This window comes from Desmodus rotundus, chromosome 13 (genome assembly GCF_022682495.2).
Source record: "Desmodus rotundus isolate HL8 chromosome 13, HLdesRot8A.1, whole genome shotgun sequence".
Taxonomy (NCBI): Eukaryota; Metazoa; Chordata; class Mammalia; order Chiroptera; family Phyllostomidae; genus Desmodus; species Desmodus rotundus.
The window spans coordinates 11,991,111-12,016,888 of NC_071399.1; the positions used below are offsets into that span (position 1 = coordinate 11,991,111).

The 25,778-nt window shown below is 45.0% G+C and overlaps 1 protein-coding gene across 4 annotated transcripts in view; it reads left to right on the top strand.

The window, feature by feature from the left end:
- Positions 1 to 25,778, top strand: part of MTUS1 (microtubule associated scaffold protein 1) — a 128,539-nt gene that overhangs the window by 100,023 nt on the left and 2,738 nt on the right. For 3 of the 4 annotated variants that reach the window (XM_024562616.4, XM_024562621.4, XM_024562619.4), the window contains 7 exons: positions 4,198 to 4,264; positions 18,117 to 18,331; positions 19,090 to 19,195; positions 20,257 to 20,330; positions 20,469 to 20,564; positions 22,928 to 23,044; positions 25,561 to 25,658. In XM_024562616.4, the coding sequence (XP_024418384.2) occupies positions 4,198 to 4,264; positions 18,117 to 18,331; positions 19,090 to 19,195; positions 20,257 to 20,330; positions 20,469 to 20,564; positions 22,928 to 23,044; positions 25,561 to 25,658 (773 nt within the window). Of the gene's footprint in view, positions 1 to 3,006; positions 3,171 to 4,197; positions 4,265 to 18,116; positions 18,332 to 19,089; positions 19,196 to 20,256; positions 20,331 to 20,468; positions 20,565 to 22,927; positions 23,045 to 25,560; positions 25,659 to 25,778 lie in introns of those variants that run through there. The other variant, XM_024562622.4, reaches the window with a different exon arrangement.

A 25,778-nucleotide genomic window follows, 5' to 3' on the forward strand; every position in this document is an offset into this window, starting at 1 on the left:
GGAATCCTGGAACATTAACTTATCCTTTTGTTGCAAATCTATTTAATAACCACTTTAGTGGCAGATAGAACTCATTACATACTAGAAGTTCTCATAAATGTCTCATGAATCAGGAAACAGATACCATACTTTGTATTTCTCAAAGAACACAGTGTAGTTTTAGCTCTAAGTCTTGCTCCATCTTTGCATGGTTGTGCAGCCTTCCACACAGACCACCACAGTGTGGGACAGTGTTGGTAGTCATCCCAGGTTCTTCATAAAAGTGTCTACAGATGAGATCCTAGGTAAGCCTGAACAGGTTCAAGGCCACCCCCCCGCCAACATCTGATTGGTATCCACTGTGCCTCCAATTCTCTTTTTTGCAAGAGGAACCTATCCTGAAGCAGCCCCTAAACACAGGTGAGTTTTGAATGGCACTAGCAGTCTACGCTAAGGAAAGTAGCCTCAGAGCAAAAGTGGGCACAGTTCATTGCGTGGGCCTGGGGAGGAGGTCCGATGTCACCCATGTCCCAGCTCTCTGACGTGCCTCCTTCCTGCCACCCCCTGAGCAGCTCGCTCTCAGCAGCCGGCAAGCCCAGGCCCGCTGGTGGGACGGTGGCCAGGGACTAAGTGCTTGCGTCCCAGGGAGTCCTAATTAAATTATGGTGAATTCATTTTTTTTTTTCTTGGAGCACTTCATGTATTTAGTGCATGAGTATAAAAGCATTTTTCTATCCAGAGTCCCACCTCCCTCTTTTTTCACAGTGTATGACATTCTGCATGTTAACGCTGCAAAGAGAATTAAATAAACTTGTTCTCTGGACTAAAGAGTTTATTATCTAAGACAGAGACACTGATGTGGGAGCAGATGAATAAAAAGGAATAGGCCATCAGTATGTAAGTGACAAAACACATTTTATCCTCTATCAGTAAAGGGTATGTATCTTAAAGAGCAAGCTACCAGGAAGAGTTGGGCCGAAACCGACAGTACGTACCTGTCAGTCACTGTGGTCAGCATATCACAGAGAATTGTATCGAAAGGCCTTGGTTTTTCCAGGACCCTGCACTGCTTCCCCTCAGATGAGGTCATCATCTTCGAGATACAATGAGAGAACTGGGCCTGGACATTCTAGATCTACCTAGATCCCCAGCTTCTCAAAGGCAGGGACTGCGTCTTAAATGTCCCTCCTATTTTTCCCAGCATCTGGAACGGTGCTTGGGAAATTGGTAATGAGTAATAATTTTCCAACCAACTCAGAATGATAGATGTCCTGTGTAGGCATCTGGGGAAGGAGGGTGGTGTCTGATTGACACACAGCATTCCCTGGAGGTTTATGCAGTGGGCTAGGTAAAGCAGACCCGGCAATCCAGAGCGTGCGGGTGGGACATGCGTGGCGGGCATGACTTGGACAGAAGAGGGGTCGGGAGTCTCAACAGCAGTTGCGTGACTGAGGTTCGTGGACTCGGGGTGCTGTTTACTTTTTTGCGCATTCAGTGGAAGAGGCTTTCCGAGCCAGGACGTTTACATGTGCAGGGACTATGGGATGACCTAGCAGCCCTCTGCAAGGCGGTGTGGAGGGGTGTTTGATGGTCCAGGAGTGGGTGAACGAGGATCAGGACCTGGGTGGAGGAGTCCTAACCGGAAAGAGCAATTCAGGACATGTCAGGAAGGAAGCCTGACTGACTTCGGCACACCCATTTGGACCAAGCGGAGGCAGTGATGACCTCACGGTTTTCCCGTCCCTGCTCCTGGGATTGACAGAGACTGGAAGATATTCATGGCTTCCGGCCACTGAGGGCAGGAGGGTTGAGGGCACTAGAGTTGGGAGAAACGTCCCCATGGTACCGAAATTCCTTGTCCCCAAATCCCTTTAATAAGCAAAAAAGTCACCTGGTATGTATCTGTGATATGATGGAAAAGTTTTCACAGAATGACTTCTGGAAATTATATACCAACTGAATTTTTTATGGAAAAGTGATAGAACTTCTTGCCAGCTTTTCTTCCTAGTAGCAATTTGGTTACCATTGGAAACAGTGACTTGTAAGGCATTTCACTGGGTGTGTTGCAGGATTGCTTGTACCTGATAAAACGGTCTTCTGGTTTTCTTGTAGCTCGAGTGACAAAACTTGCTGACGCTTACCTGAACTAGATTACGAAGCAAACAAAACCAGGGCTTAAATTTGAGATTAAGAGAAGTATATAATGTATGTATTTTTCAACTCCTAATTTTATCCAGGTTGATTGTCCTCAAACTTTAATTTCTACAGTAGAAAACCCACTACTTCTTTATTTTTGAGACACAGACTAACTGATCTCTGCCTTTGGAAACACTTGCTCCTGCATTTTAAAAACCGAGCATTTAGAACGCCATTAAGATGAAAATGTCTCACAGAGAAAGTCTCCTAAATTTCGGTCGCCGTGAAATGCCCATATGTCGGTGCAGGCGTATCCTTAACTTCCTTAGCTCTTTAATGAGACGCTTTCACAAAGTAAAAAGTAAAAGTTATCAAATATATCTAATCTTCAACTCTCAAGTCAGTTGTTCTTAAAACACCAGTGGACCATGTTCTAAGCATTCAGATCAAATTCTGTGGGAAACACCATTCATTTTGTGATGTCATTTCCACAACTTCTAGGTGCATCGTCATACACCTAGTTCATGAGCTCATTCCCTATACAGGTGCTGGAGACCACATTTCCCTTTTCTATTAGGGAGTGTGATAATCTAATGACCTCAATTAGAGAGGGGAATAAAAAAGGCTCACAAATCTAAAAACGACTCCATTATCCATGTAGAGAAGGTCAGTTTTTCTTTCCACCGTAGCTGCCGGTATTTAAGTAAGTGGCGATTGATCAGGCTCATGTCTGGCTCTCGTTTTTCATAAAAGAAGGGCTGTGGCTTTAAGTGATCGCAGGCTGCCTGTGCCAAAGGCACAAGCTGCAGCATCAGCTTCTGTGCAGGGAGAGCCGGCTGAGGCAGACGCTAACCTGCAGGACGTGAAGTAAGGCTAACCGGGGCCAATGGCACTCCTCCTGGTAGAGCTGTCAGTGTAGACAGACCGGTGGGTGGCGTGGCCACCTGTGCACTTCTTGGCCAGTGTGGGGGGAGGGGAGAGTTGGAGACAGAAGCTGGAAAATGGGCTGCTCCAGCAGCAAAATGTGCCTCTATTCTCCATGTGCAGCGACAAGGGTAATTAGTATTTGTTTCTAGTGCTTTTCTGGAAGAATGTCAGGGACTAAGGCAGAGGTGGTCTGGAATTATGGGGAAATGCTTTAAATGACAAGTGACTTTTGCCGGCACGGGCTGGGAGTCATGACCTCTGCACCACTGTGGCCAAGGTGCGGTGGGAGCTCCGGCTTGGCTGATCGGATGGGGGCATCTGCAGAGAGCTGCGACTTCTGCCTTTTTCTTCCTTACACCCTGGGCTAGGGACCCTGCTGGGCAGGAAACGGCATCTCATTGCTGCATTCGTGTGATGTGTGTATATGTGTGTGTATGTGTGATTGCTGTGAGTGCCTGGTCGCTGGGAAATTGTTCTTTTTTTTTGCAAGATTGATAATTGCTTTATTAGTATGGAAACAGCCTCCTGGTTTTCTTTGATTCATTTCTCTAGCATCTACTTAGAATTCTAGCCGATTCAAAATATTATAATAATTAGAAAATCTTGTGTACCTGAGTAAAATCAATTTAATTCTGTCTTTCAAGGATTATTTTTTTTTTTTGCCATAGCTTTATGACAAACTTTGTGTCTTCCTTATAGAAGTACAGGATTGTAACACACCTTTCTTTTAAAATGTGGAAATACAGGACAAAGTGCACGCAAGTGCATATGTTTGGAACATTAAATATTTATCTTAGACTGATTAGGTCTCTGGTGCCCTTGGAGGGGGAGACTGCATTACGTCTTAAGTACAGTATGCATTAGCTGAAAGGCTGGCTCTACAGGTCAGCAGTGAAGCGTGCCTCCGAGTAAATATTTCTCAGTGCTTCACATGAAAGTTTCATGCGGACCCGGGAAAATACAGATTTCTGAAGCGCGCATTTCCTTAACAGCTCAGGGACATCTGTGTTTTCAAACAACACAAACTGTTCGCCTAAATGATTCATATCTCGGTTGCTCGATTCTGAGTCTCGGTTTTCTGGTGATAACAAATGTGTGCCTTGCTGAAAGGGACCCTCTTGAAAACATTAGTAACTTGATGTTTGTTTTCCGCAGCGGGAGGAAGCGCTGAAACAACACAAAGCCCTATCTCAAGAACTTGTTAACCTCCGGGGAGAGCTGGGTAAGAGTTTTTTTTTTTTTTCCTCTAAGTGTCACGGGGCGAGGGGCAGATGGGACAGTTCTCTTTGCCTGTCTGCTTGGTGTCTGCAGGGGCACGCTGTCTGCTCTGGGGTGTCTGTGCAAACACTTACTATCGACATTTCTTTTGAATCTTGGCAGCTTGATGTAAAGTTCACAGAATTCCTGGCACTGATCTAAGTCTAGCAGAGCTGCTGATGACCAAAACACTTCTCTTCCTGAAGAGAGGGACAGAATGATTTCTGTAATTGTTTGGGCTCCTGGTAAATGATTCCATCTTTTTTTTTTTTTTTTTTTCCTGAGCCACTGTTCATATTGGAGAGTGGTGAGAAAATTCCCTCTCTGCGAACAGTAATTACATGGCACTGCCTTGGGGTGGGTTGTGAGTAGTGAGTCCAGCTAGACGGATGCTGCATCTTGGGGCAGCCTGGCTGAAGGAGGCTTGTCCCTGGTCTAATCTTACTATTTGAATGGGGTGGATGGTGAATCAGGACCCCGTCCCACAGGCAGCCGGGGGCCTCGAGCCACCCACCCAGCTCTGCTGCTCCAGGCTGGCCTCTGCCTGAGTTCTTGTCTCTCCTGGAAGAGTCCTCAGGGTTCATGCAGCCGAGACAACACTGCCTCCCCTGCCTCAGCTACCATGTTGGAGTGAACTGGCTGCCTAGGGGGGTCCCCTGTGTGCTGTTTTTTGTGTATGGTTTTTTTTGTTTTTGTTTTTGCTTTAGCTAGGTCTGGAGTAGTTCATTGAAAGGCCGAGCTCCTTGCCATTTGCAGTTTTTCTGCATATCCACATACACCGTGTGCAGGTATATGTATAAATAATGCACAGGCAACAGCCAGGGATGAAAATTGTGTTCCTCTAGTTCTAGGAGAAACTGCCCATTTTTCTTGGGGTGAGACCAGAGTTTAAGCATTGTCAGCATCACGTGCTGGACTCAAACACTCTGTACGCGTGAGGTCAAGATCCTCTCTGCATTTCTTCTCTTCCCACCTCTCAGTGCGGGGCCACGCCAAACTCCTGGCGAATCCCCCAGGTTCTTAAGACCCAGCTAGCCAGGGCCTCTGCTTCTCCTGACCTCATTTTGGGCTGTGGAAATGAAGGACTCTATGGAAAAGTCATTTTGGGACAGATGGAACTTCAGGACCCTGACGACTTGAGAGTTCTAGGGAAACAATTCAAGAAAAGCACAGCTGAGAAACCTCTCTCAGAGACTTCTAAGGCTCTCTGCCATGTTACTTAATGAGACTTTTGCCCTTTTGATTATCCAAATGACCAACTTAATTCACTTTTCTCTGTGCCTTGAGTAATTTGGTGGATGTAGAGTTAGGAGATCAGGCAAGGGCCTGTTTTGGGGGGCTCAGAGTTCATTATAGCCCAGGAGAGGTGGAGCTGAGCCTCCTGCTGGCTCACATTTCAGCTTCTTCCCAAGACAAGGCAGACACGCCAGCGGAACACTGCCCCCATTCACTCTGCTTGAATGGGGCATCCTCTTTTTACCTCTGGGTAGATCACACAATTAAGTGAGTTGAATTGGGACCCGGGTACTCAACACCTCCAGGCAGTCACACAGCCCGACAGGAAATAGCCGTTGCAGTTCATACCCGCTCTCAGCTTTCTGTCCGTGATAAGGAGGGTGTGCTCTGGTGTCCTTTACCGCTGTTATCACAGAGTCGGGCTGCAGTGGTTGGCCTGTCCCTATCTCTCGGTCACCCAAGGCTACCTCAGAGAATGCCATGGCTGCTACTGAATCAGGTGGAATTGCTCGAGTAACCATGTATAGCATCTTGGGAAGGGTTTTGATTCTGCAAGAGGACAGAATAGAAGCCTTTAAGTAGTTCTTCTGATGGAACGGTCCAGGAAGAACGCTCTCGAAGCTGCCATGGTTGCGTGGTTGCATGACTGATGGTTGCATGAACTGAGAAAATGTCAGGTTTACATGGCAAAGGTTAAAACTCAGTTTTAAAATTGGAGGCAGAAGGGCAAAGTGGTTAGGCTGTTGTCACATGGTCCAAGTTCAAATTTGCGGTAGCTAGGAGACCTGGGCCAGTCACGTCGCATTCTCTGTAAAGGGCTGTCCTCGCCGTCTGCCTCAGGGGTAGTCGTGAGGATTATGTGAGATAACACCTGGTAAAGCATCTGGCACCAAGGGTTGACTGCAGTTGAATACCAAGTAGGTATTAAGATGTGTGCAGTTTACAGCTGTGCAGTGATTAACCACATTTGCTGATTGTGAGATGATAGACTGAACTGCAGAAAGGAGTATTAATTAGACAAGGTGTTAGTAGACATCCCTCAAGACAGGCTGTTCTTCGTCTTCACGCCCAAGTGGAAGTGAGACGTGATCAGTCCCTACCTGACACAGTGGAGTGCTTGGGGTGTGGAGTCATAGCCTGGTTTCTGTCCATCCACACCTAGTTAAAAGTTACTGAATGTCTTTGAGGAGTTTCCTCACTGGTCATGTGACATTCATATGTGTTTTGCTGGGTTGTTGGGGAGCTTGAATTAAATGGTACTGTCTCTGGAGCAACTACCCTGGTGCCCGGTCCGTCATGGGGAACCCACTGTCACCGTCATGTAAGTGTCAACCTTTTCCCTCCGAAATAATGGGGAGCTGTTGGCATCACTCTCCCATTGGGTAATTTGTGTTTACCTGCTCCCTTAAAGTTGAGGAAAGGGTCCCACCCAACTAAGAACCGCAAAGATTAAAGAACAACTCACAAATGCAGGGGCGCTGACCCCAAATGCAGTCTGCTCTGCAGAACCTACCTTGTCCCCTCTGTCAGCTGACTTGCCCATTGTCCTCACATGCATTATCCCGACGTGTGTACGCTCGTACACTCATCCCGTACACTCAGATGAGCCCCCCTTACCTCCCATGCAGCCTGCATGCCTCTGCTGTGGGAGCCATGGCCCTTCGTGGGATGCCTTTCCACTTGCTTCCGCAGAAACTCTTCAAAACCCCCCTGTGGTTGTCTTAGAAGTAACCGAGAGGCTGCCTTCACTCCAGTGAGCCCTTGATGGTTCGCATTCATGTATTTATTGTTCTCTTGTGTTTTCGTTGCCTTCAGATAGTAAACTCCTTAATTACAGAGATTCGTTCCTCTTTCCTATGAAAAAAATATATTCTTTCCATTTTATGGGTACCTGATAAATATGTGTGGGCATTTGAGGCTTTAAATTTTCTTTTTATTGAAAAACACTGTATGAAAATTAAAATTTTGAAGTGAGAAGAGCTCATAGCTCCACTATCCTGACATACTCTTATTTTTATATATTCTGCTTTATCTGTATGAATACATACAAGTTTGTGCTCTTGATATATTTTTTTAAGGTCTGATTTCCCTACCATGGAATGATTATAGTTCCATCAGGTTGACACACACATACCCTGCCGTAACCTACACCGTCATCATGCTACAGGATGTGTCTCTCATCCCAGGAAACCCCCTCATGCCCCTTGTCAGCAGACTCCCCCTCCCACAGAAGCCACTGGCCTGCTTTCTGTCACCATGGATTAGGTTTGTCCGTTGTGGAATCCCCTATCAATGGAAACATACAGCATGTTCTTTCTGCATCTGGCTTCTCTCACCCAGCACGATGTTTTCGTGAGCCACCCATGGTATTTTACGTATACTCTGATTTCTTCAATTCACGGCGGGCACTTTCCCATACTGCCTCATGTCATCGTCACTGTGGTCACGTTAAATGACGATGGGAGTCTGTGGATGTAGCATAATTTCGCCGACCCCTCCAACAGGGTTGCGGTGTACAGGGGGTTTCCTCGTCAGCTGTTCCCCACCCATCCCCATGGCTTCAGCTGCAGTCTGCGAGGTGATGACCTCCCAGTTTATTGTTCTGGTCCCCTTTGTCCCTAGTGGCGGGGGTATTTTCCCCAGCGGGGAGCCGCCTCTGGGAGAGCCAGCGCAGTGTGTTCACTCCTTCCTGACTTCCCAGCCCCTTGCTTCCTGCACCCGCCGCTGTGTCTCCTCATTCAAACCTAGTCCTCAAAGTCTATTCATCCTCTCCTGCGGTGGCACTTTTATTGACTTACCACCCGAGCCAATAGCTGAGGTCAGACTCCTTTTCCTCCATCCTCCGCCAGACACCAGTCTGTGTTCTCCATCCGCTCAGACCCATCCCTCCTCAGCATCCCGGCGGCTGCTGCACCGATGCAAGTGCCACAATTCTGACCCGGAATGCATCACTGCACTCACCTAACAGGTCACCTTGTCCCTGGGCTCGCTTCTCTCCTGTCCACGTGCTGCCGGGATTCTCCTTACAATCAGTCTTACCCGTGTCCTCTACTGGACATTTTTAACAAACACAAATGACTCCAATTTGACTTTGGGAAGAAGTCCGAACATACTGAAGCCACCATGTAAGATGTGACTGTAACCTTCCTGTCCAACTTCACGATGCCTGAACATTCATTTCCCTTTCTTCTCATTGGCTTTCCCGCCCCAGGGCCCCGCTCTGGGTTCATCCGAACCTACTCAGCACATCTTGGGCACCTGGTACCCTTGCTGCCTGAAATACGCTCTCCTCTTTCCTCTAACTTTCTATTTTTTTTTTTTTTTGCCTCTCAAATCCCTTCTCATTACTCATTTTTCAAGTCCTACCTAAAATATCTTGTCTTCAATTGAGTTTGGCCCAAATCTTTCAAGCAAGTTGATTAATTGTGCCTTCTACTATGCCCTTCAAGTTTCTCTTATATTTATTCTTATAGACCTCTTCTCACAGTCCAGAACCGTGAGCTCTTCAAGGGCAAGGCCAGTGTCTCCTTCATCTTGTGGCTCTGTAGCTAGTACTTTGTGCCTGGCACTTAGTACTCAGTGAATGAATGATTTTACTCGTGAAGGACAGTTGCTAGAGAGAATTGGTTTTACCCTTACAATATGCTAATACTTGGTGGGTTTTGTGCACAGATGTGTTCCTATAAACTGTTTAAAAATCATGTCTCTGCTTTTAGGAGTGAATAATAAACTAAGGTGAACTATAATTCTCTTAGAAACATTTTACTTTATGTCAGACAGTCCCAGTTAAGCAGATCATTTTGGAAGTATCTGCCCTTGAAATCAGTTCCAGTTCAGTTCAATGGAATGGGCTACATCACAGCAAATATACGGCCTATGAGGAAGAAAATATGTAAACTTGTCATTCTTACTCCTTACAGAGTCGTGCTGCTGCAATAGGGAGCTGTAGTTACCATACTTGGGGGTTCCTATTTTTTATTAGTGTTAATCATTGGAATCACATTTTCCAAAAGGACTTTTCTATTTCAAAATTATTTTTAGCCAACAGAATTAGTAGCTAACTGACGTCTTTGTATATATTTGCCCTGATTGTTTCTATTTCATGATACAAATAAGATTTTTAACCCTTAAATCACTAACAGTTCTGGGAATTAACATAATAATGACATAAAATACTAGTTGGTTTTCCCTCTCTGTAAAAGTTATGCGATGGCCGAAGCATTAATATTTACTGAGTCCCTACTCTTTCCTAACGTCACTTGTTCAGCTCTTAAGTCTACTGGTTTGCGTTTTATTAAAAACGAAGAGAAGAAATTGAAGCTCAAAGTTTAAGTAACTTTCCAGAGGTCAATAAATTAGAAAAGCCCAGCCCCTGGACAAGATCCCAGAATGACTAGACTGTCAAACTCCTGTTAATCACAAAGGAAAGCATGGTGAAACTATATGGAACAGTTGGAAAATCGTTTTATATAAACATTAGTTTGCACTGATGATGGCTTTTGGGATCTTTTTATTTGAGTCGAGAGTCCAAGAAGTCTTGTTAGATTAAAATATGTCTTGTCATTACCTAGTAGGAAAAAGTAGCCCGGCTTTGCCAAGAGCAGTGCACACATGGTCTAATCCTCACTCAGCCCACACTCAGCTGGCGCCTCCCAACGTGCGGCTGCCTCACTCCTCATGGAATGTGTTAATTCTTCCACCGTTCAGTTGTGCTTTTACCCAGGCTGCGTAGTCAAAGTAGTTTTAAAACCCTTTACGTGACTTTTGAGTTACAGAACTCCAGAAGTGATTTTTGAAACTGGCTTTAATGAAACATCTATTAATATAATGAAAACCAGCTGCATATGAAAAAAATAATCCTTCATCTCACTGAGATGATTGCAGATGGAGTTGATACCTCAAACTTAGCTCATTCTTTTCCTGTCCATGTCTGTCTCTCCTAAATGTAGAGTTGGGCTGGCTGTATTTATAAGCAAAAGGCCATACTCTCTTACCTGTACAGATGCATAATATTACCAAGGGTAACCATTTTGGAAGCCCACTAAATCATTTTCCTTGTCCTAACTTGTCCTTGTCCATTTTTTTCCTAATTTCATGCTGTTTGTCTAGAACGGTGTTTCTCAAATTTCATTGCATAATAAAATACACCTGGTTAAAAATGCAGATTCCTGGTTCTGACTCAGGCGGCTTGGAATGGAGTCCAGGAGTCTACTTTTAATGATCACACAGGTGATCCCGATGCAGGCACGCCCTGAACTGCACTGGAGGCCACACTAGCTGCATCCCCAATGCAGTTTCTTTTGTGTGAAAAAGTACGTGAGAATCAAGGAAGCACAGTCAGAGCGTCAATAATACCAATTAGCTTTAACTGGACTGAGTCCATTCCTGTACACAGGCTTCCGAATTGTATGCATGTCCACAACATTTACCGGCCCCTTTGAAGCTTGCACTCTTCAGAATGAATCAAAATCACTTTTTCTTAACATTAAATTTCTCCTTTTGGTTGAAGTGTGATTTCCTTAAAGTCTTCGCTGGTTTCCCTCAGGCCTGAGCCGTGGGGCACCGTGTCAGTTATTCAGCCAGGCTTTCGTGTCCCACGCACCTTCAAGCCCAAATACTTTCCCCAGTGCGGGACGGTTGCTGTCGTGATTCTGAGCACATCTGTGTTGGCCGGTGAGGAATCTGGGAGACACAAAGCCCTGCCTTGGAAGAGAAGCAGCCGCCGCCACCTACCTCTGTTCTAAGATCCGCTGCCTGGGCCGGATCATCTCCTTCTTTGCTAGGACTAATCAGTATGGGGGAGCAGGAGGGAGAGGAAGATCACTGTTACCTGCCTTATCTTGCAGTCTTTCTAGTTTTCACAAGAGAATCAAGCCCTAACTTCCTGAGGCGTCCTGTTGTCTGTAGGAATTAACTTTCTCTGACTGATCTCAAGTTGAGAAAAGAGTCGCTCCGATACCCAGGTTCAGAACCTGCACTGAAAAAGGCTGAGCGGATTGAGCTGTAGACCCAGTTCGGCCACTTCAGTTCCCTCTCCAGTAACATGCGATTTTATACAATACCTATGTCTTTAACTGAAAATAGATCCTTTCTTCTGCTAACTTTGGGCTCACTTTCTAGTTCCCTAAGGTGTAGAATTAGGGGTTTTATTTGGGATCTTTATTGCTATGAACTTCCCTCTTAGAAATGCTTTTGCTGCATCCCATAAGTTCCGGTATTTCTGGTTTTGTTTGTCTCAAGAAACTTGTTTATTTCCCCTTTAATTTCTCTGGATCTGTTGGTTGTTTGGGAGACTGTTCAATCCATGTGTTCATGAATTTTCCAGTTTTCCTCTTGTTATTCATGTCTAGTTTCCAGCCATTGTGGTCAGAGAAGCTACTTGGTATGATTTCAGTCCTCTTGCATTTGCTCTGGGCAGTTTTTTGACCTAACGTATGGTCTGCCCTAGAAAATGTTCCGTGCGTACTTACTTTGCTGCTGCTGGACAGAATGTTTCATCTGGGTCTGTTCGGCCCATTTGGTCTATAGTCTGGTCAAATCTGCTGTTTCCGTGTTGACTCTCTGGAGAATCTATCCATTGTTGAGAGTAGGGTATTAAAGTCCTCAACTTTTTTCCCATTGCTGTTTATTTTTCCTTTTAACTCTGTTAGCTACCATATTACTTGTAATACTAAGTGTGAGAGCAGTCCGTAGAGTATGAACTGAGTTTAAAGTTAGGTGCTATTATTGATGGGAGAATTTGTTTGGTAGTGTAGTCATTTTGTAAAAGTAAATTTCTAGAAAGTTATGATTAGTGAAAAGTTTTGAAATCATTTCATGTCAATTCGTAGAATTCTCAAGGGGCAATCAGAAAGCCTTTTGTAAGTACTCTTGAAATTTAGTAAAAGACCTTTTTCTGCCACAGGTCTGCAAACTTCTTGGTCACGTGAAAAAGTAGTGTCTTTTGGGAAGCAAAACCTGGGCTCTGAGGAGTAGATGACCATTCCTGAGACAGTCTGTGAAGGCTCGTTCTACAAGTATGATACTATTTCACTTTATCCTCACCAAACTGTAAGGGCAGCGGAGCCGGGGGTATCTGTTCCCACCTGGCGGACCAGGAAACTGATCTGCAGAAAGTTGGAAATTACTGTTGTCAGATGTCTAGATCCCTACCCTTTTCTTGTCCTTCCATAGGCTACTGCCACAAAGTAGCAATTTACTTTTTAAAAATAGCTTCTTGGTTACTTTGTCCAGTTACACTTCTACCTCTAATTTTAAACAGACTGAAATCCCATTTAAGAGAGTAACCAACATAGTCACTGGCTCTGGAAGTGTTGAGAAATACTCACTCAACTGTGGTAGAAGGTAGTGTCTCCATCACGATCCTAGGACAGGGGAACAAGAGAAGTAAGATCAATGTTGTGTAAGATGTTAATATTCGGGGCAGCTAGGAGAAGGGTATACACGAACTCTCCGTACTCTCTCTGTACCTTTTCTGTAAATTTGAAATTATTCCACAATTAGAAGTTTAAATAAAATGAAACTCTGTTTGACCTAAGAAGTGTATACTATTGAAGAAAGGAGTGTAACGGACCAGAACTGAAAGCAAGTGCCTGACTTCCCGGGTGGCCTGAGAGAGGCTGAGAAAGGGACCCAGAGCGGGCAAGTGGAGCTCATCTCCCTCACACATGGGGCAGAGCAGGGGCTCCCTGCTCAGGGAGGGCTGGCACCCACAGCTGGCCTACAGGGCGCATCTGAGGGACATATGTGCAGACACTGGGAGATGAAGTCATCTTCTCTTCCTGCTTGTCTTTTCTTTCTGTCACAGTCTCTTATACAGCGCCGTAACAATTTGCAGGATCTTCCGTGTGACCTTACCTCCCCCGTTTTATTTTTCCTTTTCTTAGTTGTATTTTCCGTCCAATTTAGATGAAATCACCTAAAAGTCGGGAGCATCCTAGTGCATGTGATGTCGAGAACAATGGAAATCTCCACTTCCCACCACCATTGATGTGTGATAGGACGTGACGCATGCTGTAATGCACAGTTGTGTGTGTGCGTTACTGTCTCTGAATACTACACGAGCAGTGCGTCTTTTTGACTCTCACATGCTGTCATGGGGTCCCAAGCATGTGTCTCAGGACTCTGCAAACACATTTGAATCGGTGGACTTTTTGCAAGGCTACTAATAATAACAGTAACATTTATTGCATACGGACTCCAGTTAGGCACTGGGCCAAGTACTTCACCTGTATTATTTTATGTCATCCCACAGGGAAGGCACTAACATATTCTCTTCATTTTAAAAAAATGAGGAAATGCAGGCTTAGAAAGCTTCAGTAATATGCCCAAAACACATTGAAGCTAAATGGTGGGGCTGGCATTAGAACCTAAGACTTCTAGGTCTTTTCTATTAAGACATTTATTTATATTCTTGACAATGAAAATATTTGTGGTTGTCTCGTGATGAAGCAGGCTACCCACATATAAGAATACGGAATCTCTGCATTATTTCAAAAGAATATTAACAATGTAGGACCATGGTTATCTAAAGGTTTTCTCAGCAGACAGTACATTTATCAGTCGCCGCAGGGACATTAGTCTCTACAAGATGGAAATAATAAAAACTTGACCTCCCACTCTCAAGAAAGCCTGCCAGGACTAATTAGGCAATAGCTCCATTTCCTCTCCTTGGGGATTACTGCTAAAGGACCTGGGAGAAATCCAACTCTATTTTTCCAATTCTGTTTTTCAGAGGTTATATTTGACTCTGACATTGGCCTTTAAATCTAGATGTCCTCTTTGAAAAGGAAAAGCATCAAGCATTCCACCACTTCTGAAATATCTGCTCCTTCTTTGTCAATGTTTTAAGCTATCAGGGAGTGTCCCTAGGTTTTTCCTGTTTTGTTGTTGGCCTAGGATTCTCAGGCCTGGGTTATCCCAGAGGGAAAATGTTGACTTCCATTCTCTAACATGGCCTTACGTTTTAGGGCCAATCTTGCAAATGAGTGGGGGCCTTTTTTTCTCGCTGAAAACTGTGTTTCTCACTTTCAGACAGACTGCAGGAGATGGCTTTCCCAGTGTGCGTGTGGAAGTTGCAATCCCTCACTCCTTCTTCTTGGTCTTTGGGCGCCCGTAGTCAGACATGCTTCCAAAAATCGCCTAATGGAATGATTTAAAAAACGAGGACAGAAGGACTTTGTACTGGACGGACTTTGTATTTATGCAATAACTCCTTCAAAACAGCGTCAGCTAACAGCATGGGAAAACTCCCTGCCTATTACTTAGTCTAAATCCAGAAAGAGTTTATGCTTGGTTTTGGCTTTGTTGGGGGTCTGATTAATTGACTGAAAGCAAGTGGGACTCTGCAGAAGAAGAGACGAGACTGAGAACAAGAGTTAGAAGCAGACGTGACATTAGAAATGTCTCCTAAACTGTGACAAGGGCAAGGGAAAGTCCATGATTAAAACACGGGGTGACACCCCTCCACCCCCGACAGAGTGTGTCCAGCTGACAGGAACACTCTGAGGACCCTCGATAAATGTTTACGTGTGCCCTTTAAAAAAGTATTTCATTAGTCTTTATGCCAAATAAATATTTCCTCGGGAGCCCCGGCCAGTTAATTCAAAGTAAAGCCCTCTGTGCGAGTGGGCCCTTCAGCCCAGCTGCTCTCTGCGCAGCAGCAGCGGGGTAAACAGGGCAGAGGCCCCGCACAGCTGCAGGCTGATGTCACCGCCGGGGCTGGCCCGTGCACTGGACTTGTACCAGCAGCAGTAAAGCACCCGCTCCCCATCTGGCCCTTCCCTGCCATCTGTCTGTCTGTCCTCCCTTCACCCCGCTCACGGGGGCGAGCTCCCACGTTTTTGTGCGCTTAGATAGTTCTCGTTCTGATCCGAGCATTTGGATGGGCTGGGATCACGTCATTCCTTTTTTTGTTGTTGTTGTTTTTTCCCCTCCTGGTATCTGGACTTCCAAGGGAAGTAAGCAAAAAGAGTGTGCGAAAGCAGCATTTTTTTTTTTTTTTTTCTGATGGGAAAGCTATTTGATACCTTTACTGACTGCCTGCAAAATAATTTTCTGCTGCCCGCTTTCCAGTGGAGTTCTAATAGAGGAGTCGCGCCAAGAGGCCCTTGGCCCCACATCCCGCTTGTGCACTGTGTAAAGTTATTTAGCAGAAGGTAAGGTTGTGTTGACTCGTTTCACTGGCATCGGCCTCCTAGATTCGTTTTTTTCTCCCTTGATAAGAAATTAGTGCCACAAGAGGAAAAGGGAATGTGAAGAAGATGTTCTGTCGTGATCGATGTAGCCATTATCTTTTACAAAATTGTTTTAAAGAAAAAAGGAACTCCCCGAGTTTCATCCCCAAGGACTGCCTTGTCAGCGAGGTTCCAGGCAGTGGCCCCTGTACTCTGGCCTCCCTCTACCTTTTGGGCCTTTCCCCCACGCGCATGGCAGCGTCATCCACAATAGCCAGAGGGCGGAAGCAATGCCCGTGTCCACGGAGGGATGGCAGGATAAGCAAAGTGAGGTCCATACCTACAGGAGACTGTCACCCAGCTCAAAACAGGGCAGGAAACTCTGACACCTGAACATTGAAGACATTATGGTAAGTGAAGTAGGCCAGTCACAGATGGACAAATATTACACTAGTCCCCTTCTACGACATACCTAGAGTAGTCAAATTCATGGAGGTAGAAAGTAGGATGGTGGTTGTCCGGGGCTGAGGGGAAGGGGCAGTGAGGAGTGATTGTTAAGTTGCTTGGGAGTTTCAGTTTGGGGGAAAGTTCTGGAGTTGGGTGGTAGTGATGGTTTCATAGCAGTGTGAATTTACTTAATGACATAGAACTGTACACTTAAAAATGATTAAAATACTACATTTTGTTATGTATATTTTTTCCAAAAAAGTTTTTCAATGTTTTTTAAAAAATCTGCTGACCAAACCGTCCAGACCGCCCTACTTGGACGTCAGCCAGCTTGAGCGCCATTCACTGGGCCCTTAGGTGCCACCCTGTATCACTGCTTCCTCTATGTGCATGTCTTGTCTCCTCGGTTAGACAGGGAGCCTCCCAAGGAGACGCCCCGTCTCGGGTCTCGGCTCCTGGCGCAAGAGGCAGCTGGACAGGGTGGGAGGAACACAGACAGTCCGAATCCGAACCTCTCGCTGCAGTCTGCTCTTCCACCGCTTCCCGGCTGTGGGCCCAGGAGCAAGTTGTTTGCTCTCTCCGTTGGTTTCCTTGTGCACATTTGCAGTTAGAAAGAAGGTCCCCACATGACTCCTGTGGGGGCCGACCAGCTGACACGTGGGGAGCCCCATTCGGTGCCAGTCATCAAGTAGTCGTTTTTGTTTTTAATGTTAGTTCCTCTCCCTGTCAATAAATACTTGAGAGTTTGCTTGAAGTTCAAGGGTTCTCTTTAGGATACACTGCTCTTGTCATTATTTCAATATGGCCCATTTACCTCTGAAACAATACTGATACGGGACAGTGGCTGGTTTTTCTACTGCCACGTGGCATATTCCCAAGAAAACAAGCCTACATCACAGCCTGAATTCACCCCAGGAGCCAGCCCTTTCCACAGTACTTAGGTAAAATCATCATCGATCTCAGCTTTCCTTTTCTCTGCCCTAAAATCATCTTGTTCCTTCCAAAACTCCTAAAATACATACTCCTTACTGAAAGAGAGGTAAGAATTAATTTCAAGACTCACCAGTCCCCGTTTCATGTTATCCCACTTCCCTGTATTAAATATCAGTGAAGAGAGGCTGGACAAGTCCAAAGTCAACCTTCCTGAGAGACAATAGAGATCTTTCAGGGCTTGTTAGTGCACGGGAGTCTGTGTGTGTGTGTGTGTGTGTGTGTGTGTGTGTGTGTGTGTGTGAGTGAGTTCTGCAGTATATTGTGGGCAGTTCTGGTTCAGGTAGTGATGAAGAGTGGGTGGTCTGATTTTAAATTATGTGTGTCAAATTACGTTGCCTTTTTTATATGTTAACCTTTCAATAATAATATGTAAATATTATTATTATTATTATTATATCGTATTATGTTATGTAGCTTTTAAAATGCGTTTTTCCTGAAGCTTTTATGCTCTGGTGATTTGTTTTCAATATAGTCTAATTTGGGGTTTTAAAAAATTTTTATATTTTTGAAATAAGTTGACATCAGCTCACATTTAGTACAAGGTTAACCCATGTGCTGCTTCTCTCTGATCTTCCCTGTTCCTTTGTGTCTTAGCTTCTTCTTACTGGTTGGCTGTCCTAGAGACACCCAACCAATCAGACTCTCCTCTCTGTATCTGTATAGCTCCTACACTGATCGGTCACCCCTTGAAAGGGTTATCTTATCTTCACTTGGGAACCTGGCTCTTCTCAAGTACTTCTCTTACTGCTTGCTAGAGAGAGTGTTGTGTGTGTGTTTTGCTGCCAGGACCCATTTCCCCTTGTTCCGTTTTTTTGTTTTGTTTTGTTTTGTTTTTTTAACTGTTCACTTCTGTACTATTAGGTTTGATCATCAAAGAACTGAGACATCACAGCTGTGTGTGAATGTTACGAATTTAGGACATTTAACAAATCAAATGTGGTCTTCTCTTTTTTCATCCGTTTTCAGTCACCGCTTCAACCACCTGTGAGAAATTAGAAAAAGCCAGGAATGAGTTGCAAATAGCTTATGAAGGGTTCGTCCAGAAGCTAAACCAGCAGCACCAGACCGATCTAACAGAGCTAGAGAATCGGCTTAAAGAATTTTACACCGAGGAGTGTGAGAAGCTTCAGAACATTTATGTTGAAGAAGCAGAGAAGTACAAAACTCAACTGCAAGAGCAGGTCTGTGCTTCGGGAGCCTGAGCATGTTTTTGGCTGTTTATTTGAGTTTTAATTGTTCTTTGATGATCCACTTCCTTTTGTGAACTTCTCTTTGTTGAACATCCCTTGCAGAACTTTTTTTTTAAGTTAAAAAATGACAAGGGTTTCTTAATTTTTTTCTTATGATTAAAGCAATGTACCAGTGTTGAGCAAAAGGGAAGGAAAGAGATAAAATTAAAAACAACCCTTTTTCTTATTACCTACAAATGATCCCTTCGCGAGCATTCTGATGTTGTGCTATTGAGCCATTGGTTTGAATTTCTTCTACTTTCTAAAAATGGCACTTACTTAATAGCCCCATTTTTCACTTAATTGTATACCATACGCTGCACTTTCATTTCCTTGTTCCCTTTTAAAATCGATTTTTCACTTAGCAAATATTGGAGTGCCTGCTACATGCCGTGTGTTAGGGACTCAAGGTGTATAGGCCAACATGACAGGTGAGGATCTTCTGTGGTCCTGTCACCGGGAAGCATGTCCTCATTCCTTGTGACGTCAGCCATTTCCACCGGCGAGCCCTGTGTGTTGGTGACCCTGAGTGGGGACGGAGTGGAGACCTGGGAGTGGCAAATGCAAGCGGGGCTGGTCTGTACGCGGTAGTCCTTCAACTTGGATGCAAGCTTAGATGTCAAGTTTCCTGATGCTGCTGCTAACTGTTCACTTTAGGACTTTGGATTTTGCTGGTAAAAACTGTTGTTTTGTTGTGTTTTTTCTTATAGTTTGACAACTTAAAAGCTGCCCATGAAACCTCTAAGTTGGAAATTGAAGCTAGCCACTCAGATGAAATAAAATTACTAAAGAAGGTCTATGAAACCTCCCTTTCAGGCAAGAATGCTTTTGTCCATGTAAATAGAATAAGATCTAATGGAACAGCATGATGTGTTTTAAAAGGGAAATGATTCATAACTTCCCCCTCCAGAGAACACCCTGTGGCATTCAGTTCGGAGTGTTTTGGTTTCTTTTTGCATTGTTCATTGTTAGCCGATGTCCTTTCCCCTAAGGATGCAAATAATAGTTTTTATAAACGACAGCACATCAGGAAGTAGGCAAAATTTTAATGAACTTGAAGGCCTTTTAGGAAAGTTGTGCTCTACCACCGTAGGCCCCGGGAAGCGGAGGTGCTAGTTTGTATCTCGGCCAGGGCATGGGAGCCCTACTAAGCGCTCTTGCTCACCAACACACTCACACACCCACACTGCTGTGAAGAACAAGACGGCGCTTGTCGAATACAGACAGACTCGTTTTTATTACATCATCACAATTGGAAGGGTGGAAGCCGAAGGAAAAGAATAAGAAGCCATTTCTTGCAGAACATAGTTGGCCGTGTAGCTGAAATTGCCACACTAAACTCACTGTATCCCACAGAGGAGCGTGTGGACGGGTGGTAAGAGCTGGCTGTGCAACCTTGGGCAAAGGCCTTTCTCATCAGAAAGTAGAGTTGTTGTGTGAAGTCCAAGGTGACAACATGTAAAAGTGACTGGCCGAGGGTAGACATTTAGTAAATGGTGTTTTTCTTCCTTCTTGCTAGAAATGGGTTTACGTTTAAATTTCTGTTTGGAACACGCATTCCTGAAATGCAAGTGGAAATCCCAGGAGCGCCAGACTGGGCGTCTGCAGGCCAGGGGGTGAGGCCGCCCCTGGAGGTCTGCCTGTGTTTCCCACGTGCTCTTGGCCTCCGTGGGCCTTCGCGTTCACAGCAATGAAATGGGAAAATATGCCTTACTCACCTCATAGGGCGAGTCTGAGAATAGCTTAGTTTGAATAAAAGCATCATACAAATAAAAAGTAACAGTCGTATCATTTCATCATCAACAATTACATCTCTGTGCTTGAACGACAGAATACAGTGATCTCATAGGATGTTAAAAAATATCACTTCTTTCCAGAAATCAAGAAAAGCCATGAATTAGAAAAGAAATCACTTGAGGATTTGCTTTCTGAGAAGCAAGAATCCCTAGAGGTGGGTAAATCTCAATACTAAAAAAGAAATCATTGTTCTTGAGGTTTGTATGGTTTTGGTACATTTCTGTGTGCATTTGGCTATGTTTCTGGTGTCTGCTGTTGACTTACGTTCCACATTTCATTTTTTATGTTTCAGAAACAAATCAATGATCTGAAGAGTGAAAATGAGGCTTTAAATGAAAAGCTGAAATCAGAAGAACAAAAAAGAATCTCAAGAGAGAAAGCAAATTCAGTAAGTTGTGTCTGATCCCTCCATCACTACTGAGCTTTCCTTCTCCTCAGCTACTCTGTAAAGTCCACTAGCGTTCAGTAGCTGGAGAAACGGCGTGCATTTGGAATCCTTTTCAGTCTTGCAGTCTGCTCCTGAAACTGTGTTGAACGGCTTCTTTGTTTAGTGGTGTCTTCTTTAAATCCTAAAAGCTGACATGCAGATGGAACCCAATATATGTCGCTAGTGGTCTCATCTAATACCTACAGGAAGACAAGAGAACTATTGAAGTCTTCACTTTTTTTTTGTTTGCTAACTGCTCTGTTGAGACACCTTTTAAAATGTATAATTCAGTGTTTTTTAGTAGGTTGACAAAGTTGTGTGTTGGTCGCCAGGATCTAATCCCAGAACATTTTGGTCACTCCACAAGAACCTTGTACTCACTCTAGCAGTCACCCCCGTTTCCACGCAGCCCCAGCCCTAGCAGGCCACCAGGCTACTTTCCATCTCTGTGGGTTCGCCTCCTTTGGACACTTCCTACAAACGGCATCATGCGTGTGTGGCCTGTTGTGTCCGGCTTCTCCCATTTAGCAATGTTCATGGGTATTACAGCATGCGTAGGTACTTCCTGCCTTTTGTTGGCCGAAGAGTATTTCATTGTGTGGATCGTTTCTCCCTTTTGAAAAGTACGGATTTCTCTTGTAAAGTCAACTTTCTCCTGTAACTCATATCCTTACTCCCCTGCCCCACTCCTTTGTTTGAGAAAAAAAATTTCCTGCTTATGTTTTGAGTACTTACCATTCCATACCTCAGGGCCCTGAGACAGCAGAAGCAAAGCTTATTTGCTACTTAAAATCTGTTGCCAGCTCATGAAGTACCTGTGTGGGGTGAGCTCTTTACCGATGACAGTCCCCGAGACATCTCAATACAGTTAGATGAAGTCATATTCAATGGCACTTCAAAGCTATTTATTCTGGAAGATTCTTAGAAAAAAGAGTGGTTTCAAAAAAAAAAAATCTAGACTTAACCTGCAGGAGGTAAACCTTCCTAATGGTTTGGGTTAGAGATTTTCAAGCGCTTCCTGGGGAGGCAGAGGCTTTTGAAAAACTGAGGACACAGCCTGAGGGAAGCAGGAATGTCCACGCTGCCCCCTCAGGCTGGGCCTGCGAGGGTGTGGGAGGGAGAACACCTCAGGGAGGGGGTGGGTGGGATGTATGGGGTGGGGGTAACCGTGCTGCCGGTGCTGTGGTTTTAAAAATTGAAAGACTAAGTGATGCTGTTTCTTTTTTAAGAAAACGAAATAGGATTTGCTATCTTTAGGGTTAAAAAACAATCATATGTAAAAGGATAACAGATATGAAACATCAGAAATGTTCGGGAGGACCCTGGAGTTGAAGTCGCTGCCCCGGCACTTTCCGGCTCCGATGTGCTCCCTGAGCAGGGCCTTGGAGCCGTGGACCTTGTCTCTCCTGTTGTGCAGTGAGGGGTGTGATTAATGGTCCCCAAGGGCCCACTCCCCGATTCTCCCTGAGGATTGGTCCAGAGCATTGGCGCAGGAGGGTAGTTTTGATGATCTAAGCCACTGATTCTTGTCTAAGAAATTCTCTCATTGAGCATCTGATCAATAGATCATCTGCTGTCTATTTGTGTCATACACTCTGGACGGTTCACTTGAATTTCCGTAATAAAGCAAGGAGTTGGGGGATCTGCCCCGGAGTCGCTCCCCTTATGCAGTGCTTATTTCTGATAGACTTTTAGTAGTACTTGTGCTTCATGCCATGGAGGTGTTGGGGTGTCACAAAATAAAAGGTTAGGGTGTTACAGCTGCCCTAGAAGGATGGCCAGGCCAACACAGTCCCATCATGATAAAAATCCAAAGGACACAGGACATTATTGTTGTTTCGGTTGTTTTCCAGACACCCCTACATACGGTCCTGCCTTTTCGTTCCTGAGCAGTTACTGACTTTAGTGAGGGAGAACTGCTGTTCCCTTTCCTCCCTCCAAACACCAGTAATGGACTTGGACTTGCCTGATTTCTAGTCAGCGTTCTGTTTTGTATTGTTAAGCGATAGTTTTTCTCCTATGTCCAGTAAGACATTTGGTGCTACCAGTCATTTCTCCACATTAAGTTACTGATAAATGAATGAAACACTTGTTTTCAGATATGAAATGTTCTATTTCATTCTTATAACCAGTGACTTAGAGATTGAAGTTATCCTAACCCTTCTTCTTACCTCTTTTCTTTGAAGCTACTGTACGAAGGTAGAAGTTTCTTGCCACTTTATCTGATTTCTAAGTCTAAGCAAAGATTGTTTATATGAAGGATAAGAACGGTGTGGTTGTATTTAAGGATCAGTCAGAGCTATGTTCTGCCGTGTCTCTCCCAGAAAAACCCTCAGATCATGTATCTGGAGCAAGAGCTGGAGAGCCTGAAAGCTGTGTTGGAGATCAAGAACGAGAAGCTGCACCAGCAGGATGTAAAGTTGATGAAAATGGAGAAACTGGTAGGTCCCCTTCAGAGCCTCCCCAGAGAGAACCGTGTCGGTGAAACGCACTGGGCTCTGAGCTGCAACTGTGGGGCGGTTGTAACTGCTCCTGCGGGTTGTTCGAAAACTTCACAGATGGTAAAACAGGGTCCATTTTCTTTTCTGTGATTGTTCAAGGCTCAGTCATTGCTGCCTTCAGGAACTTTTTTCCCCCCGCCAAGGAACATGTAAAGCAGCATGGGGTCCTCGGGAAACCACAGCAGACAAGTCAGGCTCCCAATTCAGTGGTCAATGAATCTTCACCTGCATTGGAAGATTTTTTAAATAATGTAAAAGCAGTACTTCAACCTACCACCAACTCTGGGCAGGTTTCGTATGCCCCAAACAGTTAGATTTGTGAGCAATTTACTCTTGCTATCTAAGTTCTTCATCCTGCTTCTTGGGAATTAGAACGTGGTAAAAGAACTGTGCTTTCATAAAATCCAGTTGTGTAAACTGCACACATTATGGAAAATGTGAATGGAGTCCAGTTTGCAGCTCTAGGACCGAGAACTGATGTCAGCCTGTGACGAGTGTATCCAGAACTTGGTGTTTGAGCAAGGTGCCCCGGGTTCCGTGGGAGCCTGGGCCGACCCTGGGGGGCAGCTGCTCCAGCCAGGAGTCTCGTAGGTGGGCAAGGGCCCGGCAAGGCAGCCTCAGTGACCCCGGCCACTGCCCTACTCGGCCTGCTGCACCGCTTGTCTCTCCTCCCAATTCTAAGTGACCGATTGTTGTGTAAGTGCCTCATTCACACCCAGGCCAGCCCTGGACAATAGGGCGCATGGAGTCACTCTTTGTTTGCTTTCTTGTTCATTTGGGTTTTGGTGTTTGGTTTGCTTTTCTTCTAGAGACTACTTACTGCCTGTCTATTGAGGGAGGTAAGGACTAAGCTGCCACGTGACTAGATGGGCACTCTGAATTACCAGGAAAGTCTGACTTTTAAAGGAAGGAAAAGAACTCATGGTTTGTTAATGGGCCCAACCTGGTACATATACCGCTTCCTGCCAAGGGTTATTCAGTGCTATGAAGTCTGGCAGTCAGCGATGACGCGGACGATCCTGTTAATATTAATTGGTGGCCCCATGTGGCTTTCATGCCTCACAGTTTTTCAGACTATCCTGTGCAGTAAGAACAGGCTCTGCGGTAAAATTACCAACACGTTTTAATTGGTGTTGGTTCCTAAACATTCCTGTGTCTTGCCGAGGCGCAGAGCTATCACGATATTAGGCAGCGCTGCACGGTGTACGTGCAGAAGAACGGGTTGGAATGATGACGGGGAAACCCACTGTTACCTATTTATGTGCAAACTTCAGGTCTCTGGAAAATAAGACACCTGGAAAGCAGAGAGGCTTTCTCAGTATGAACGCTTCGGCATGGAAACACTGCCGCCAGTTAGCTCTGCGTCATCTGCAGGGCTGGTGTCCTCCTCCGTGCCACGAGGGCCGGATGGGAGACAGTTTTGAGGCCAGTCACCGCCTTGTCTTTGATTGCAGGTTTCCCCCACTCGTGTTTTACCTTGAATTCCTTTATAATTACTGGAAATTCCAACGCCCACTTTTTCTCACATTCTAGTCTCATTTTTTAGAGAGCTATTTCCTGACTTATCCTGAGCATTTTCTGGATACTATGTTGCAGAACAATAGGATCCCCACTCAGAGCCATGATCAAAGTGGATTAGTCACAGAGGACAGCGAATGACAGGGACTTAGAATTAATTAAGCTGTGATGTCGCCTCCTAAGCAAATAATAAACTCTTCCCTTTAGAAAGTGAGCTGGGATGGAAGCAACTGTTCACATTAACTGATTAAATGTCTTCTGGGAGTTAACCCTTGAACCTCACCACTGATCAGTTTGTTTTCCTCGAGAGTTTAGCCTGGGCAGGCCCGCAGGAGAGCCAAGTACCTTCAGTGGCACCAAGGACGGAGGCTTTCCGTCCTGTCGTCCCTCTCACTGGACGCTCTACGGAGCTTTGGGAATTGCTGCTTTGTGTGGCCACTGAGAGGGACACGCTGAGGAGGAACCGGGAGACCACGTTTAAGGCCATGTCGAACATCGCCCCAAACTGCGACTTGTTGGCCTTTTGGGTGTTCATCCAGTGTGGGGATTTTTTATTTTATTTTATGTTTTTCAAAATGGGCCATAACAAGCTCTGGTGCCCTTGATAAAGGCAGACCTCTGTCTAGCTGCTGCTTTTGTTTTTCCACCTTGAACCTGAGAGGCACAGCCCCAGAGTTGCCCAGGTCAGGCAGCACAGCAGTTCTTGGGCGACTTCTATAGCATGTGACCTGGGACAACTCAGCTGCCCCTACATGCTCTGTTCTGCTTTAGATTCTGTTTTGCCACGAGTCTGTGTATAGATGTTTCCATATACAATTAAACTTTCCTTAATTAGATCTCTCCAAAGTGCACTCAAGACAGGAAGGTGTCTTAGGAAAGGAGGGGCTTCATTTACCTACTTGTAGTGTGTAATCGTTTGCATTCTTATTTATACCAAGGTGGACAACAACACAGCACTGGTGGACAAACTGAAGCGATTTCAGCAGGAGAATGAGGAATTAAAAGCTCGGATAGACAAGCACATTGCAATTTCAAGGTAAATAGAAAAGGCCCTGCTTTTCTGATCTCCTCCCCTTATCTTCTGCATTTAGTGTCAGCCAGGTGCCTCCTTGAAATGGGATCAGAGAGGGTGGTGAAACAGGGGCCGGTTTCTGGC